Raw genomic sequence first — 12,527 nt, 5'->3', positions numbered from 1 at the left:
CGAATAGACACCTGTGGTAGCCCCCGTGGGGTGGCAGTATTTTCAGCATCTGCTCGCGAACCCGGCTCAATACACTGCTGGATGAAGGATTCTTCACACCACGTATGTGTAGTGTATCAATCTGCGATGCACTAAGAGTTGGAGGCGCATCTTTTATTCTGTTCCATATAGTCACAGGGGATATCTACACACGGTCCGTACGCTACCCGACCAGCGACACCGAGGAGGTGAAGACGAGGACGGCGGCAGCACGACGAGTTCCTTTCCCAGACGAAAGCCCCGACTGAGTGTTGGAGCCTCCCTTTGATCCTCCTCGGTGTGGCCAGGCTCCACCTTCGGCCACGCCCCCTTCTGGCTCTCATCAGAAGGTTCCAGACTCTGCCCACGTGTCTCACTGGCAGACCGGGCTGCTGTACCCATAATCTTCCTCTCTCCGAGCATCGCATGCTACGTACTCTAGTGACTCGTTCTATGTCACTACATCTGTATGTTGAACTTCTTTCGCACCATACATAGACAACCGTGCTAATCTGATGTGGGTATGGAAGGACACCTATCTAAACACAGCAAGCAGTTGGAAGTGAATTAATTTTTAATCTAGTATAGTGTGGTCATATCGTCGTGTAATGACATGATGACACCTGCTGGCTGGGAAAGGGAAGCACGGGCACGGTTAAGATAACATCCAATCGGAGAGGGAGAGGTATCTGGGGCAAAGGTAATGGGCGGGGTTGGCCGAAATGCTCCGGAAACCTGCTCGAAGGTTCCACGAGAGGGCGTTGCCGGAGGCGGGGCCTAGCCACGCCTGGGGAGATATAAGGGCGAGTGGACCTGGGGCTCGGGGTTCGTGGGTCTGGACTGCATCGCTGCTCGCCGTCATCTCTCTCCATCATCCGGCCACGTGGAAAATCTCCTGCGGGGTTTCCATCGCCATCGTCACGTCGCCAGCCAGCAGCGTAGCCGAGTGAGGGCGGTGGGACCACGCCGAGTGATCGGCTGTGTGTAGCCAGTAGAGACGTTAATATCTAAGTGTTGTACTCAGAGTGGTAAGAAACAGGTTGGCCTGTGTTGTGCCCGTGTGAGAAATAAAAGAAGTACACTCTACATGACGTGTTGCAGAAGTCGCTCATTACAGTAGTATAGTGTATAGTAATGTTGTGCATAGTGTAGTGTATAATGTGTATAGTAGTGTATAGTGTAGTGTATGTATGTTGAACTTCTTTCGCACCGTACATAGCCAACCGCGCTAATCAGTCTTGGAAGAGGAGGCGGGGGTAGGGGGGTTGTTTTTTTACCATACTTCACCACGCTGGTCAATGCGGGTCAGTGATGAATGCAGAGGAGGGGATCGGGGGAGGTGGGGAGCCTCAAGGGAACGACTCAGATTATCTCTCGCCACTGCGATGTGAGCAGTGCTGGATTAAGCTAGTGCAGGGCCTGTAGCAAATGTTATAAATAGGCCCTAAATAAAATAAAAACATTAATATTAAAACACATACTTTTTTTACTTGCATAGTAAATTGTATTTTTTCATTTCCTATACGTCCAGATAATACGACAAATCGCTAACCTTAAACACCCAGTCGTTCATAAAAGTTGAATGCAGTATAGTACTATAGTAATAGAGCAAGTGCAGAATCACTGAACCGGAATTGATGGCTTGAAAGCATTTAGCGCGGGGCCCTTGAAAGTGCGGGGCCTGTAGCATATGTAGCTACTTTTGCTACAATGATAATCCGGCACTGGTTGTGACACGTAAACCGTGCCTGGGATTGAATTCACAAAAAAAAATTGCTGGGGTTCGTTGCGCAGCGAGCTAACCCACTACGCCACCGCTCCCTTACGCCCAGACCCGCAACATTCCTGCACCTGTTTTTCGCAAATTACACTGCGCTTGTGTGTGCCGTGTTGTATGTAGTGTGTGTAAGGGATTTCTGTCCTTGTGTGTGTCGGTCTGTCTGTACGTCTGACTGTATGGCCTGCCACACATCGCTCGTTGTGTGGCAGGCCAGCACTTTCCCCAAAAGTATGTTAAAGGCTAGTTGCCTGATGAAGCTAGTTGTAATTACTGGCAAAACGTCGTACTCAGATTCGAAATGGTGTGGCTTTCTCTCCACCACACCGGTATGCTGTACTCGTGTCATGACAACTTGACACACTTCACTTGCGATGGCACTTTATTGAAGACACGTTCACTTGACATTAGGCGGAGACCCCACTGCAACAGCCCTGAGTCTCCCGCGCATCTCCCTTATATATTAGCTGAGGCCATGCCCTCCTTCCCGAACCTTCTCGCAGACTCTGGACGCTCGCTCCACCGGCAGACTCAACCGTTCTCTTCCGTCACCTGACCACGCTCCCTTCTCAATCATTCCCGTAGTCACCAGTCCCTTCGCACTCACAACTGATACCCCTGCCATTACCTCCCGTGGCCACTAGTGCAATCGCACTGAAGGCTGACTCCCCTGTCATTACCTCCCATGGCCACTAGTCCACTCACACCGCATGCAGGCTCTATTGTCAGTACACTAATGTAGTGTCAGTGTGGGTCTCTTCTGCTTGTTCTCTTCTGCTCGACGCTCGAGGCTTGTGTGTGCATGCGGGTGACGCGCATCGCACACACACTCAGTCGGAGGCGAGGTGGTCGCAGGAGGCACCGTCCTCCCCTTTTATAATTGTTGAGTTCAAGCGACCATTTGGGCCCCCTCTCTCTCACAACCATGCTGCCGCACGACCCGGCCCAGACACGACCTTGTCCGCGATGCACCGATGGCAGTGACGGGACAGCTAACTACTGTCTGGCCGCGCAATGATTGGGCGAAGGCGGCAGCGACGAGGGCGGCGACGATGACAGCGACGATGAGACGAGTCCAATCCCAGAACCTGCAGCCAGGAGCTTTCACTCTCCGCTGCTTTTATTCTCCTTGGAATATATACAGCGACTTGGCTCCGTCCAAGCCGCGCCTCCCTTCTCAAACCTTCCAGAGGGTTCCAGGGGCTTCTGTCATGCCGCCGCCACGAAGCCGTTCAGCAGGCGCCCCATCTAAGACCTCGCCACCACCAAGCGACGGAGCCGACCCCGCGTCCCCCTCACCTCACCTCGCACGAACACACCCGCACGCATTCTCCCCCCCCCCCATAGAGCTCGTGGGGAGGTCACCTGGCCGACCGGTTTTTATCCGAGAAGCCCTTATCGGGATTAAACTTTCACGGTTTCCGGCGATCAGGGAATTGGACGACCTCCCCCGTGCTACGTGGCGCCGCGGCGCTGCGACCAGCCTTAATATGGTGGGGTCGCGGCATGGGGCATTCGGCCACCGCGGTGGAGGCGCATTTTCCCCCCACACACACCCCCACGGGTCGACGAGACAGGCGGAGGAGGGAGGGGACAGCATGAATAGCGGGACCGCATGGACTCTTGCGCATAGTCATGGAGGGTTGGGAACATTATGCTTGAGCGCACAGGCCCCATTGTTAGGAAGGGTAAGGGAGTAATTAGGATGTACGCCGCCAGCGCCGCTCACTGATTAGCATATCAAAAGCGCCGGAACCGCCGTGCGCGGGCTCGAGGTGCACGAGCCCATTGTTCAGCGCAGCCTCCCTTTGATGTAGGGAGGATAAATAGTGGGGCAAAAAGGGGAAATAGCTCTTACTCCAGCGCAAGGCGACGAGACACAGCTCCAGCCAGCGACCCGGACGTCCGTGCGACGCACCGAGGTACGCTGTTAGCACAAGGATCAGCGGACCGCCGTGGACACTTAACAGTGAGTAAGAAGGTGAATTAGAATCATAGCAGATAAATCGGGAATAGGTATAGAGGTATCAGCGTAGGCCAGCCTCGTCGACTCACTGATTTAACATCTAGTTCCAGGTAGCGGATAATAAATCATTAATAGCTGATCGTGGCCTCGTGTGATCTCGTGTTATAAGTGTGAACGCGTGTGGTACTGTGTATGCGTAAGCTCGCGGCGTGCGTAATCAGCGTACCCCCGGTGCGCGATCATAACGTGAGCGGCGAGGGTTGAGTGAGTGCCGCGCAGAGCTGTGTGTGGGTGTGCGCGTGCGTAATTAAACATGCCTACTACGCGGACCCGCGGGGGAGGGGAATCCTGGAGCGACGCCTCTCACCCCATGGGTGAAGAACGCAGCAGCGGTTCGCCTAGCAGCGAGGGGGCGAGTAATGAGGTTAACCCGGCCGTTAGGGGTACCGAGGGAGGGATCGCGGGGGCTAGCGACCCCCACATATTGGTGTCAGAAACGGGACGATCCCCCGCACCCCCAAGGGAAAGAGGCCCCCCAACCCAGATTAAAATCAAATGCACATTTACGGGCAAAGGAATTCCAACATGGAAATCGTTTGCCCGCAGCATCAGGGGGGCGAAAAAGGTTAATGGGTGGTCAGATGAGGAAGCGTTGCAGCAGTTAGAGCTACATTTAGATGGGCGGGCAGCTGACTTTGTGGAAGCTTTGCCCGCAAGCGCACAAAATCAGTGGGAAAAATTAATGTGCGAACTCGAACGACGCTTCGGCGCCTATGACGAGGAGGATGCGCAGACGGCCTTAGAGGCACGCCGCCGCCAACCCGGCGAAGATCTACGAGATTACGCCGAGGATGTGCGCATGTTGACCCAGCTCGCGTACCCAGAGTACGAGGCAAAAATAATTGAGGGCCTCGCCGCCGGTAAAATCCAGCGATATTTGGCACGCACCCCGTGGTGGCAGCCAAATGTAGACGGTGCACGACTCTCCTTTAACACCCTCGTCGAGCGCGCGCGCAAATGCGAGAAACTCTCGGGTGAGCGCGCGCAGCCTCGAGGGAGGGGACGAGAGTGCGCCGTAGCGAGCCTACTCTCCGACGAGGAGGAAGAGCTCGCCATTGCAGTAAGGGGACGGGCAAGGGAGCCCCAGAGACCCAGCGAAACAACTCCGGGGTGGGTAGCTGGGTTACAGACCGGCATGGGAGATATTGCTAGCCAGGTACACCAAGTACGCGAGGAAGCAAATAAAAATGTGAAGACCCTCCAGTCTGAGATGGGTGAACTACGCTCGACAGTAGGGGGACTAGCCGGGAGGGTGTCCCAATTAGAGTCCGATGTGGGGCAACTGCGTACTGGGGGAGGGAGAGGGAGCGGACAGGGGACCCGCTACGGAACCGCCACCCCTCCCCGGGCGTGTTATGTGTGCGATCGGCGAGGGCATCTCAGGAGGGACTGTCCGCAGGTCGCCCGAGCTAGACAAGAGCTAAGGTCAAACACTAAGGCCCCCCTAGAGAGGGGACCACCGGGGGGTCAAATCGACGTAGCCCCGACACAAACAAGCTGTGAGAATAATGGCGAGCGAGTGATCTCCACACAGGTTCCAGCAACAATGCCAACGGAAACGGTGACTCCTGACGACTGGCTGCGGGAGCTGGTGGCGGGGATCACGGGGGCCACGTCGCTGGTGGAAGGGGAGGTAAACGGAGTGCGTACCCGAATTCTGCTGGACACGGGGGCGGTGGCCTCGCTCGTGAGCGCAGCGCACTGCAGCGCGATCGGGGTCGACGTGCGTCACCTGCAGGCCCCGGACCGCGCGCTGCACACGGCGAGCGGAGCCGGAATGGGGTTGCTAGGGAGAGCCACCCTAGAGGTCCGCATAGGCAGCCAGGTGTGCACCCAGGAGTTCTACGTGTCGAGTGCGTTGTGTCACGAGTGTATCGCAGGTACCGACCTCCTAGAACGGTTGGGACTCAACGTGCAACCCCGCCAGCGATGCGCCACCATGGAGAGCAACGGCGAGCGGATACCGTTCCTGGGACGAGAACCGACGCGCCCCCGCTTCGCACCTGTGGCCGCTATCCTGGCGACGGCAGTCACCATCGGCCCGCTCACCGAGATGCTGGTGCCGGTGGCAACATCCCCCACCGACCCCGCGCTCCGACCATCAGGGGAGGTAATGCTAACTCCTCACCCGGAGTTGGCAAAACGGTATGGGGTTGTGGGATCCGCCACGTTGGTAAACGCAGATGGGGGCCGATTGTTTATGCGGATGTTTAACCCCCACAGTACCCCAGCGATACTGCGGCGGCGCACCCCGATAGCCACTGTACACCCCCTGCACGCACGCCACTCTAACGACTCGGTGTTCGCACTCTGGGCTGAAGACCCCGGTCGTCCTGAGGGTGACCAGGACCTGGCCTGGCGAGTCGGCCCGACTCCCCGAGCCGAGGTCATTCCCCTGCTCGACGCGTTACATGTACCATGGGCGGATTTACCTAAGGGAGAGGCCGATCGGCTGCGCGAGTTACTGCGGGAGTATGCCGACGTATTCAGTGAGCACGACTCGGACGTGGGTCGGACCGATCTTGTTAAGCACCAAATTGACACCGGTGCAGCCCGACCCATCAAACTCCCTTCGTACCGAGTGGGCGCACCCGAACGCGCCCAAATCAAAGAGGCAGTTGGGGACATGCTTCGCGATAACATAATTCAGCCCTCGGCGAGCCCCTGGTCAGCCCCAGTGGTACTAGTTACGAAAAAGGATGGGTCAACCCGGTTCTGCGTCGATTACCGTAAACTAAATGCAGTCACGCTCGGCGATGCCTTCCCCATACCCCGCATCGATGACACCTTCGACAGCCTCGCCGGAGCGCGATATTTTTCCACCCTCGATCTCGCGTCCGGGTACTGGCAGGTGGAGATGGCGGAGGAGGATCGGCCGAAAACCGCATTCACCACCCCGATGGGACTATTCGAGTTTCGAGTACTCCCGTTCGGACTCACCAATGCGCCTGCGACGTTCCAGCGGCTGATGGAGTTGGTGATGCGGGGCTTGCAATGGGAACAGTGCCTGATTTACTTGGACGATGTGATAGTGTTCAGTAGATCTTTGTCTGAGCATTGGTCCAGGCTACGAGAGGTGTTCCAGCGATTGCGAGCGGCTCATCTCAAGCTCAAGCCACGTAAGTGTTACATCGCACAACGCGAGGTGGGGTACCTCGGGCATCGCGTCAGCGAGGCAGGCGTGCACACTGATCCGGAGAAGGTACGCGCCGTAGTGGAGTGGCCACGGCCAAGGAATCTGACGGAGATCAGATCATTTTTGGGGCTCGCCACCTATTATCGTCGATTTGTAAAGGGATTCAGCGAGATTGCACGCCCCCTCACCCAACTCACCTCCCCTAAGCACCCCTACCAGTGGACGGGGGCCTGCCAGACGGCCTTCACCACTCTCAAAGACCACCTCACCCACGCCCCCACCCTCGCTTTCCCCGATTTTACCACCGATTTTATTTTGGACACCGACGCCTGCAGCAGCGGGCTGGGCGCGGTGTTGTCACAGGTACAAGATGGGACGGAACGAGTCATCGCGTACGCCAGCCGGACCTTGAGTGGGGCCGAGCTGAACTATTGCGTGACCCGCCAAGAGTTGTACGCCGTGATTTTCGCATGTAAGCAGTTCCGGCCGTATTTGTACGGCAGGAAATGTCGCGTACGCACTGACCATTATGCTCTGCAGTTCCTTCTCACATTCAAGGAGCCGCGGGGGCAGATGGCCCGGTGGTTGGCGCAGTTGCAGGAGTACAACCTGCAAATCGAGTATCGGGCTGGCCGGACGCATGCAAACGCGGACGCCTTGTCGAGGCGACCCACGGTGGACGCTGAGACAAGGGCGGAGGAGGCCTGCCCGTGCTTCACGGGGGGACGCTGCCGGCAGGCAACGGACCCCCGAGCGGCCGCGGCCACTGACCCCCCCCCAGCGAGAGAGAGTGCAGTGTGCGCCACAGAGGCCCTCACAGGTGGCACCGAGGATCCCGTCGACCGCACGGCAAGCGCGGGACCCGCGGCTCGGGACCCGATCGGACGGATCCAGGAGGACGTCGGCTGCGCCTTCCCGGGCCTGAACGACGAGCAGCTGAGACAGACCCAGCAGCGAGATCCCGATCTGGCGGCAGTGGAGGCGGCACTGCGGGAGGAAAAGAGCGCCCTGCCAGGACCCTGGAGCGGTTTGTATGCCCGGTTGTGTGTGCAGAACGGAGTGGTACGGGAGTTAACCGAGGCCGGCCAGCCGGGGTGCATCTGTGTTCCTGCCCAGGTGCGACCCCAGCTGCTTCGGCTGGTGCATGACCACCCACTCGGGGGCCACGATGGGGAACGACGCACTCGAGAGACCCTGCGTCGCCAGTATCTCTGGCCCAAATTGGCACAAGACGTGGCGGCCTGGGTACAGGGCTGCCGCGCCTGTCAGCAGTGCGGGCCGAAACCGGCACGATACCAGGTACCCCTAAGGCCGTTCCGCGTCAGCCGCACGAATCAGCTGGTCGGGATTGACCTACAGGGGCCATTCCCGCGATCCCATCGAGGCAACCGATATATCCTAGTCGCAGTAGAGTATTTCACCCGCTACCCCGTGGCAGTGGCCATCCCTGATAAAACGGCCTTGGTGGTGGCCCGGGCATTCGTGGAACACTACGTACTTAAGCACGGGATCCCAGAACGAGTCCTCACCGACCAGGGTAGCGAGTTCGAGGCCGAGTTGTTCCAGGCACTGTGCCGAGAGTTCGGAATCCAGAAGGACCGAACCACAGCGTACCACCCCCAAGCGAACGGTATGGTGGAGCGCATGAATCAGACCCTAGCGGGGAAACTCAAACGTATGGCGGCCGCAAATCAACGGGATTGGGACGAACACCTCCCCTACGCCCTTTTCGCCTACGCCACCACCGTACACACGTCGACGGGACAAACCCCGTTTTTAATGATGTTCGGCCGTGAGTCTCGTTTACCCGCAGATCTGCTATTCGGCGTCCCTTCCCCCCAGCCGGAGGAGGGAAGCCGCCCCGTGGAACACCTGTTGGAGACCCTGCGAGAAGCCCGAGGTCGAGCATACCCGCAAGGGGAAGCCGCGCATCGGCGGCAGGAACAGGGCACCCGACCCCGCATGGAACCCCCCTTATTCCTGACAGGCGCTAAGGTGTGGCTACACACCCCTCGCGTCGGGGCCGGGCAGGTGGGGAAACTGACGACCTACTGGCGGGGACCCTGGACCGTGGTGCGACAGATCTCCCCCTGGACGGTACTAATTTATGGCGGGGAGAGGGATCGAGAGACGGTGGTCAACGTCCGCCGCTTAAAACCGTGGAAAGCGGCCCCGGCGAGAGAGAACCCCGTCACTCGAAGGCCCCGTAATCCCGGAGTACCCGCACCCCTCGTGTTGGGGGGCCTCGCACCCTACATGGGCCCCGCCGGGCCCCCGAGACGCCCCGACCCCGCCAGGGGACGGCGCGGACGACGGCCCCTAAACCCCTCCGCTTCTGAGTTTGTACCCCAGCCCGCAGGTACCGAGGTACAGGGAGAGCCGCTGGAGTGGAGGAGGAGGCCGCCGCAGGAGCTGCAGAGGACGGAGCCACCCACCCCGAGACCAGCCACGAGGGCCGGACGGACCCCCCGGATCCCGCAGCGTTTCCTCGTGGGCGCGGCTCAAGCAAGGTGCTCCAGTCAACCCGGGACGGGGACCAGCACCTCGGGGGGCTATGTCATGCCGCCGCCACGAAGCCGTTCAGCAGGCGCCCCATCTAAGACCTCGCCACCACCAAGCGACGGAGCCGACCCCGCGTCCCCCTCACCTCACCTCGCACGAACACACCCGCACGCATTCTCCCCCCCCCCATAGAGCTCGTGGGGAGGTCACCTGGCCGACCGGTTTTTATCCGAGAAGCCCTTATCGGGATTAAACTTTCACGGTTTCCGGCGATCAGGGAATTGGACGACCTCCCCCGTGCTACGTGGCGCCGCGGCGCTGCGACCAGCCTTAACATGGTGGGGTCGCGGCATGGGGCATTCGGCCACCGCGGTGGAGGCGCATTTTCCCCCCACACACACCCCCACGGGTCGACGAGACAGGCGGAGGAGGGAGGGGACAGCATGAATAGCGGGACCGCATGGACTCTTGCGCATAGTCATGGAGGGTTGGGAACATTATGCTTGAGCGCACAGGCCCCATTGTTAGGAAGGGTAAGGGAGTAATTAGGATGTACGCCGCCAGCGCCGCTCACTGATTAGCATATCAAAAGCGCCGGAACCGCCGTGCGCGGGCTCGAGGTGCACGAGCCCATTGTTCAGCGCAGCCTCCCTTTGATGTAGGGAGGATAAATAGTGGGGCAAAAAGGGGAAATAGCTCTTACTCCAGCGCAAGGCGACGAGACACAGCTCCAGCCAGCGACCCGGACGTCCGTGCGACGCACCGAGGTACGCTGTTAGCACAAGGATCAGCGGACCGCCGTGGACACTTAACAGTGAGTAAGAAGGTGAATTAGAATCATAGCAGATAAATCGGGAATAGGTATAGAGGTATCAGCGTAGGCCAGCCTCGTCGACTCACTGATTTAACATCTAGTTCCAGGTAGCGGATAATAAATCATTAATAGCTGATCGTGGCCTCGTGTGATCTCGTGTTATAAGTGTGAACGCGTGTGGTACTGTGTATGCGTAAGCTCGCGGCGTGCGTAATCAGCGTACCCCCGGTGCGCGATCATAACGTGAGCGGCGAGGGTTGAGTGAGTGCCGCGCAGAGCTGTGTGTGGGTGTGCGCGTGCGTAATTAAACATGCCTACTACGCGGACCCGCGGGGGAGGGGAATCCTGGAGCGACGCCTCTCACCCCATGGGTGAAGAACGCAGCAGCGGTTCGCCTAGCAGCGAGGGGGCGAGTAATGAGGTTAACCCGGCCGTTAGGGGTACCGAGGGAGGGATCGCGGGGGCTAGCGACCCCCACACTTCCCCATGAGGTCTACCATGACCCTTGCCCCAGTTCCTCCACCCTGCCGGCACACCCGCGTATATGCTCAGCGGCGTGTTCGCTAAGTGCCCAACTGCAGTTGCAGCTGCTGTACAACAGTCAGTGCTATGTCACTCTACTGGTAATGAATTGGCATGTTCTGTTTGCGTGACAAACCTTACTAATTGGCTGTTTCGGGTGGTGGCGGGTTTAACGACACTTTTATATATTTACATGATCTAACCCAAAAAAACTGTTTTATGGATAAAGAGGATTACATCTGACACTTGTGACGTCGAAGTGCATAGTCCCCCAAAATGTGGGGTTCGGGGCAACCACCCCGATTCTCCGTATACCCTCGGGACGCTGGCTCTGCCTAGGGCATATACGTATGTTGAACTTATTTCGCACCGCCGTACGTAGCCAATCGCACGCATTGGATGGTGCGGGATTAGAATCGCATTAGATTGATTCGACTCACACTATGCTCATGTTGAATATAAATACCAGCCTGCTCTACTCCAAATACTGTAGCAGCTCGTAAAACTCTTCATACCGAGTCATTGGGTTCAGGTGATGATGTTGTCTTGCTCTATTTAAGACCGGAAGCAGGTGGATTGCTTCACTATTCTGGAAAATCGCCTGACGATACTGGATGTAATTACCAGCTAAACGTCGTATTCAAACTGTAAATTTTGTTTATTACAACACACTGGTGGGCTGAAGTAGTAACTCATTGGCGCGTCATTTATGTGACAAACCTTACTGGCTGTGTCGGGTGATGGAGAGGTACGACACATTTATACTTACGCGATCTAACCCAAAAACCTTTATTATGATTAAATATTGGTCGAGAAAGCCCACGTGTTAAGCGGGTCATTGGATATTGAACGAATCCCTATCACTTATTTTTTTTTGTATGGCTGATGTAGATGCAGAGCAACAACAATAATTTCACATTCAGGTGGTCAAGCCCAGATAACCACGTCAGGAGCAGTCGTGGAGTGTATCGCTGTGATGTTTTCTTTGTATTTGTGGATCAGGGCATTGCGTCGTTATACGTTGTGTTATGGTCTGTTCTGGATGACCACAGTCACACACTCCTGAAGAGTTTACAATTTTCCATTTGTCCATTATCAAGTATCCGCATCTGCTGCCATTGTTTGTGCAGTGGACGTGATTTAGGGTGGACCATGAGCTTGGTGGAAGATCAAACCCCAGGGATCTTCTGCGTTGGGTTTTTCACAACAAGGTGGTGTTTGTTAGTTTGTGAGTTCTTTTGAACTCCACTGAGCTCTCCAACCTTCATCGGGGTTGAACTCGCATCGTCGAAGGATCAGTGCATGGGTCCAAAAGGCATATCACTTGTGCCCTGGAACAACAACCCCCATACACATTCGCCTGTCTGGACCGTCTGGGATACGCGCTTAAAGGAAAGCAGACAGACTTCAAGAAAATATGGGGAACCCTTTTTTACATCGAAGGACGAATTCCGGTTATCGTCGCAGCAGCGGCTTTTGGCTGGCCATCGGACAACGATGGTCACCACATCATGCACTTTCGGGTGCACTTCTGCAGCCATCTTGAACGCTCTTCCGATGATAGAAAGCCACTGGGAGCTATGCACTTTCAAATAATCTAGATTGAAAACTCCTTTATTTAAAACTATTTGTATTTAGTTAATTGTCCTTCCCCACGCACACCTCCGATTAGCACGGTTGGTTATGTACGGTGCAAAAGAATGTCAACATACATACAGATATATGGAGAGTT

The 12,527-nt window shown here is 56.9% G+C and overlaps 1 protein-coding gene across 1 annotated transcript; it reads left to right on the top strand.

Annotated features, from left to right (window-relative positions):
* Positions 1 to 4,422: 4,422 nt before the first annotated feature.
* On the top strand, positions 4,423 to 9,770 carry LOC144952075 (uncharacterized). The gene has a single exon (XM_078882476.1). The coding sequence runs from the start codon at positions 4,504 to 4,506 to the stop codon at positions 9,649 to 9,651; it is 5,148 nt and encodes a 1,715-aa protein (XP_078738602.1). The 5' UTR covers positions 4,423 to 4,503; the 3' UTR covers positions 9,652 to 9,770.
* Positions 9,771 to 12,527: the final 2,757 nt, after the last annotated feature.

Source organism: Lampetra fluviatilis, chromosome 65 (assembly GCF_964198595.1).
Source record: "Lampetra fluviatilis chromosome 65, kcLamFluv1.1, whole genome shotgun sequence".
In the NCBI taxonomy this organism is placed as follows: Eukaryota; Metazoa; Chordata; class Hyperoartia; order Petromyzontiformes; family Petromyzontidae; genus Lampetra; species Lampetra fluviatilis.
This window is presented reverse-complemented; position numbering and strand designations above follow the sequence as displayed.

What these genes read in the sequence shown, in the direction of transcription:
- LOC144952075 (XM_078882476.1), top strand. Translation starts at nt 4,504, where the DNA reads ATGTGCGAACTCGAACGACGCTTCGGCGCCTATGACGAGGAGGATGCG.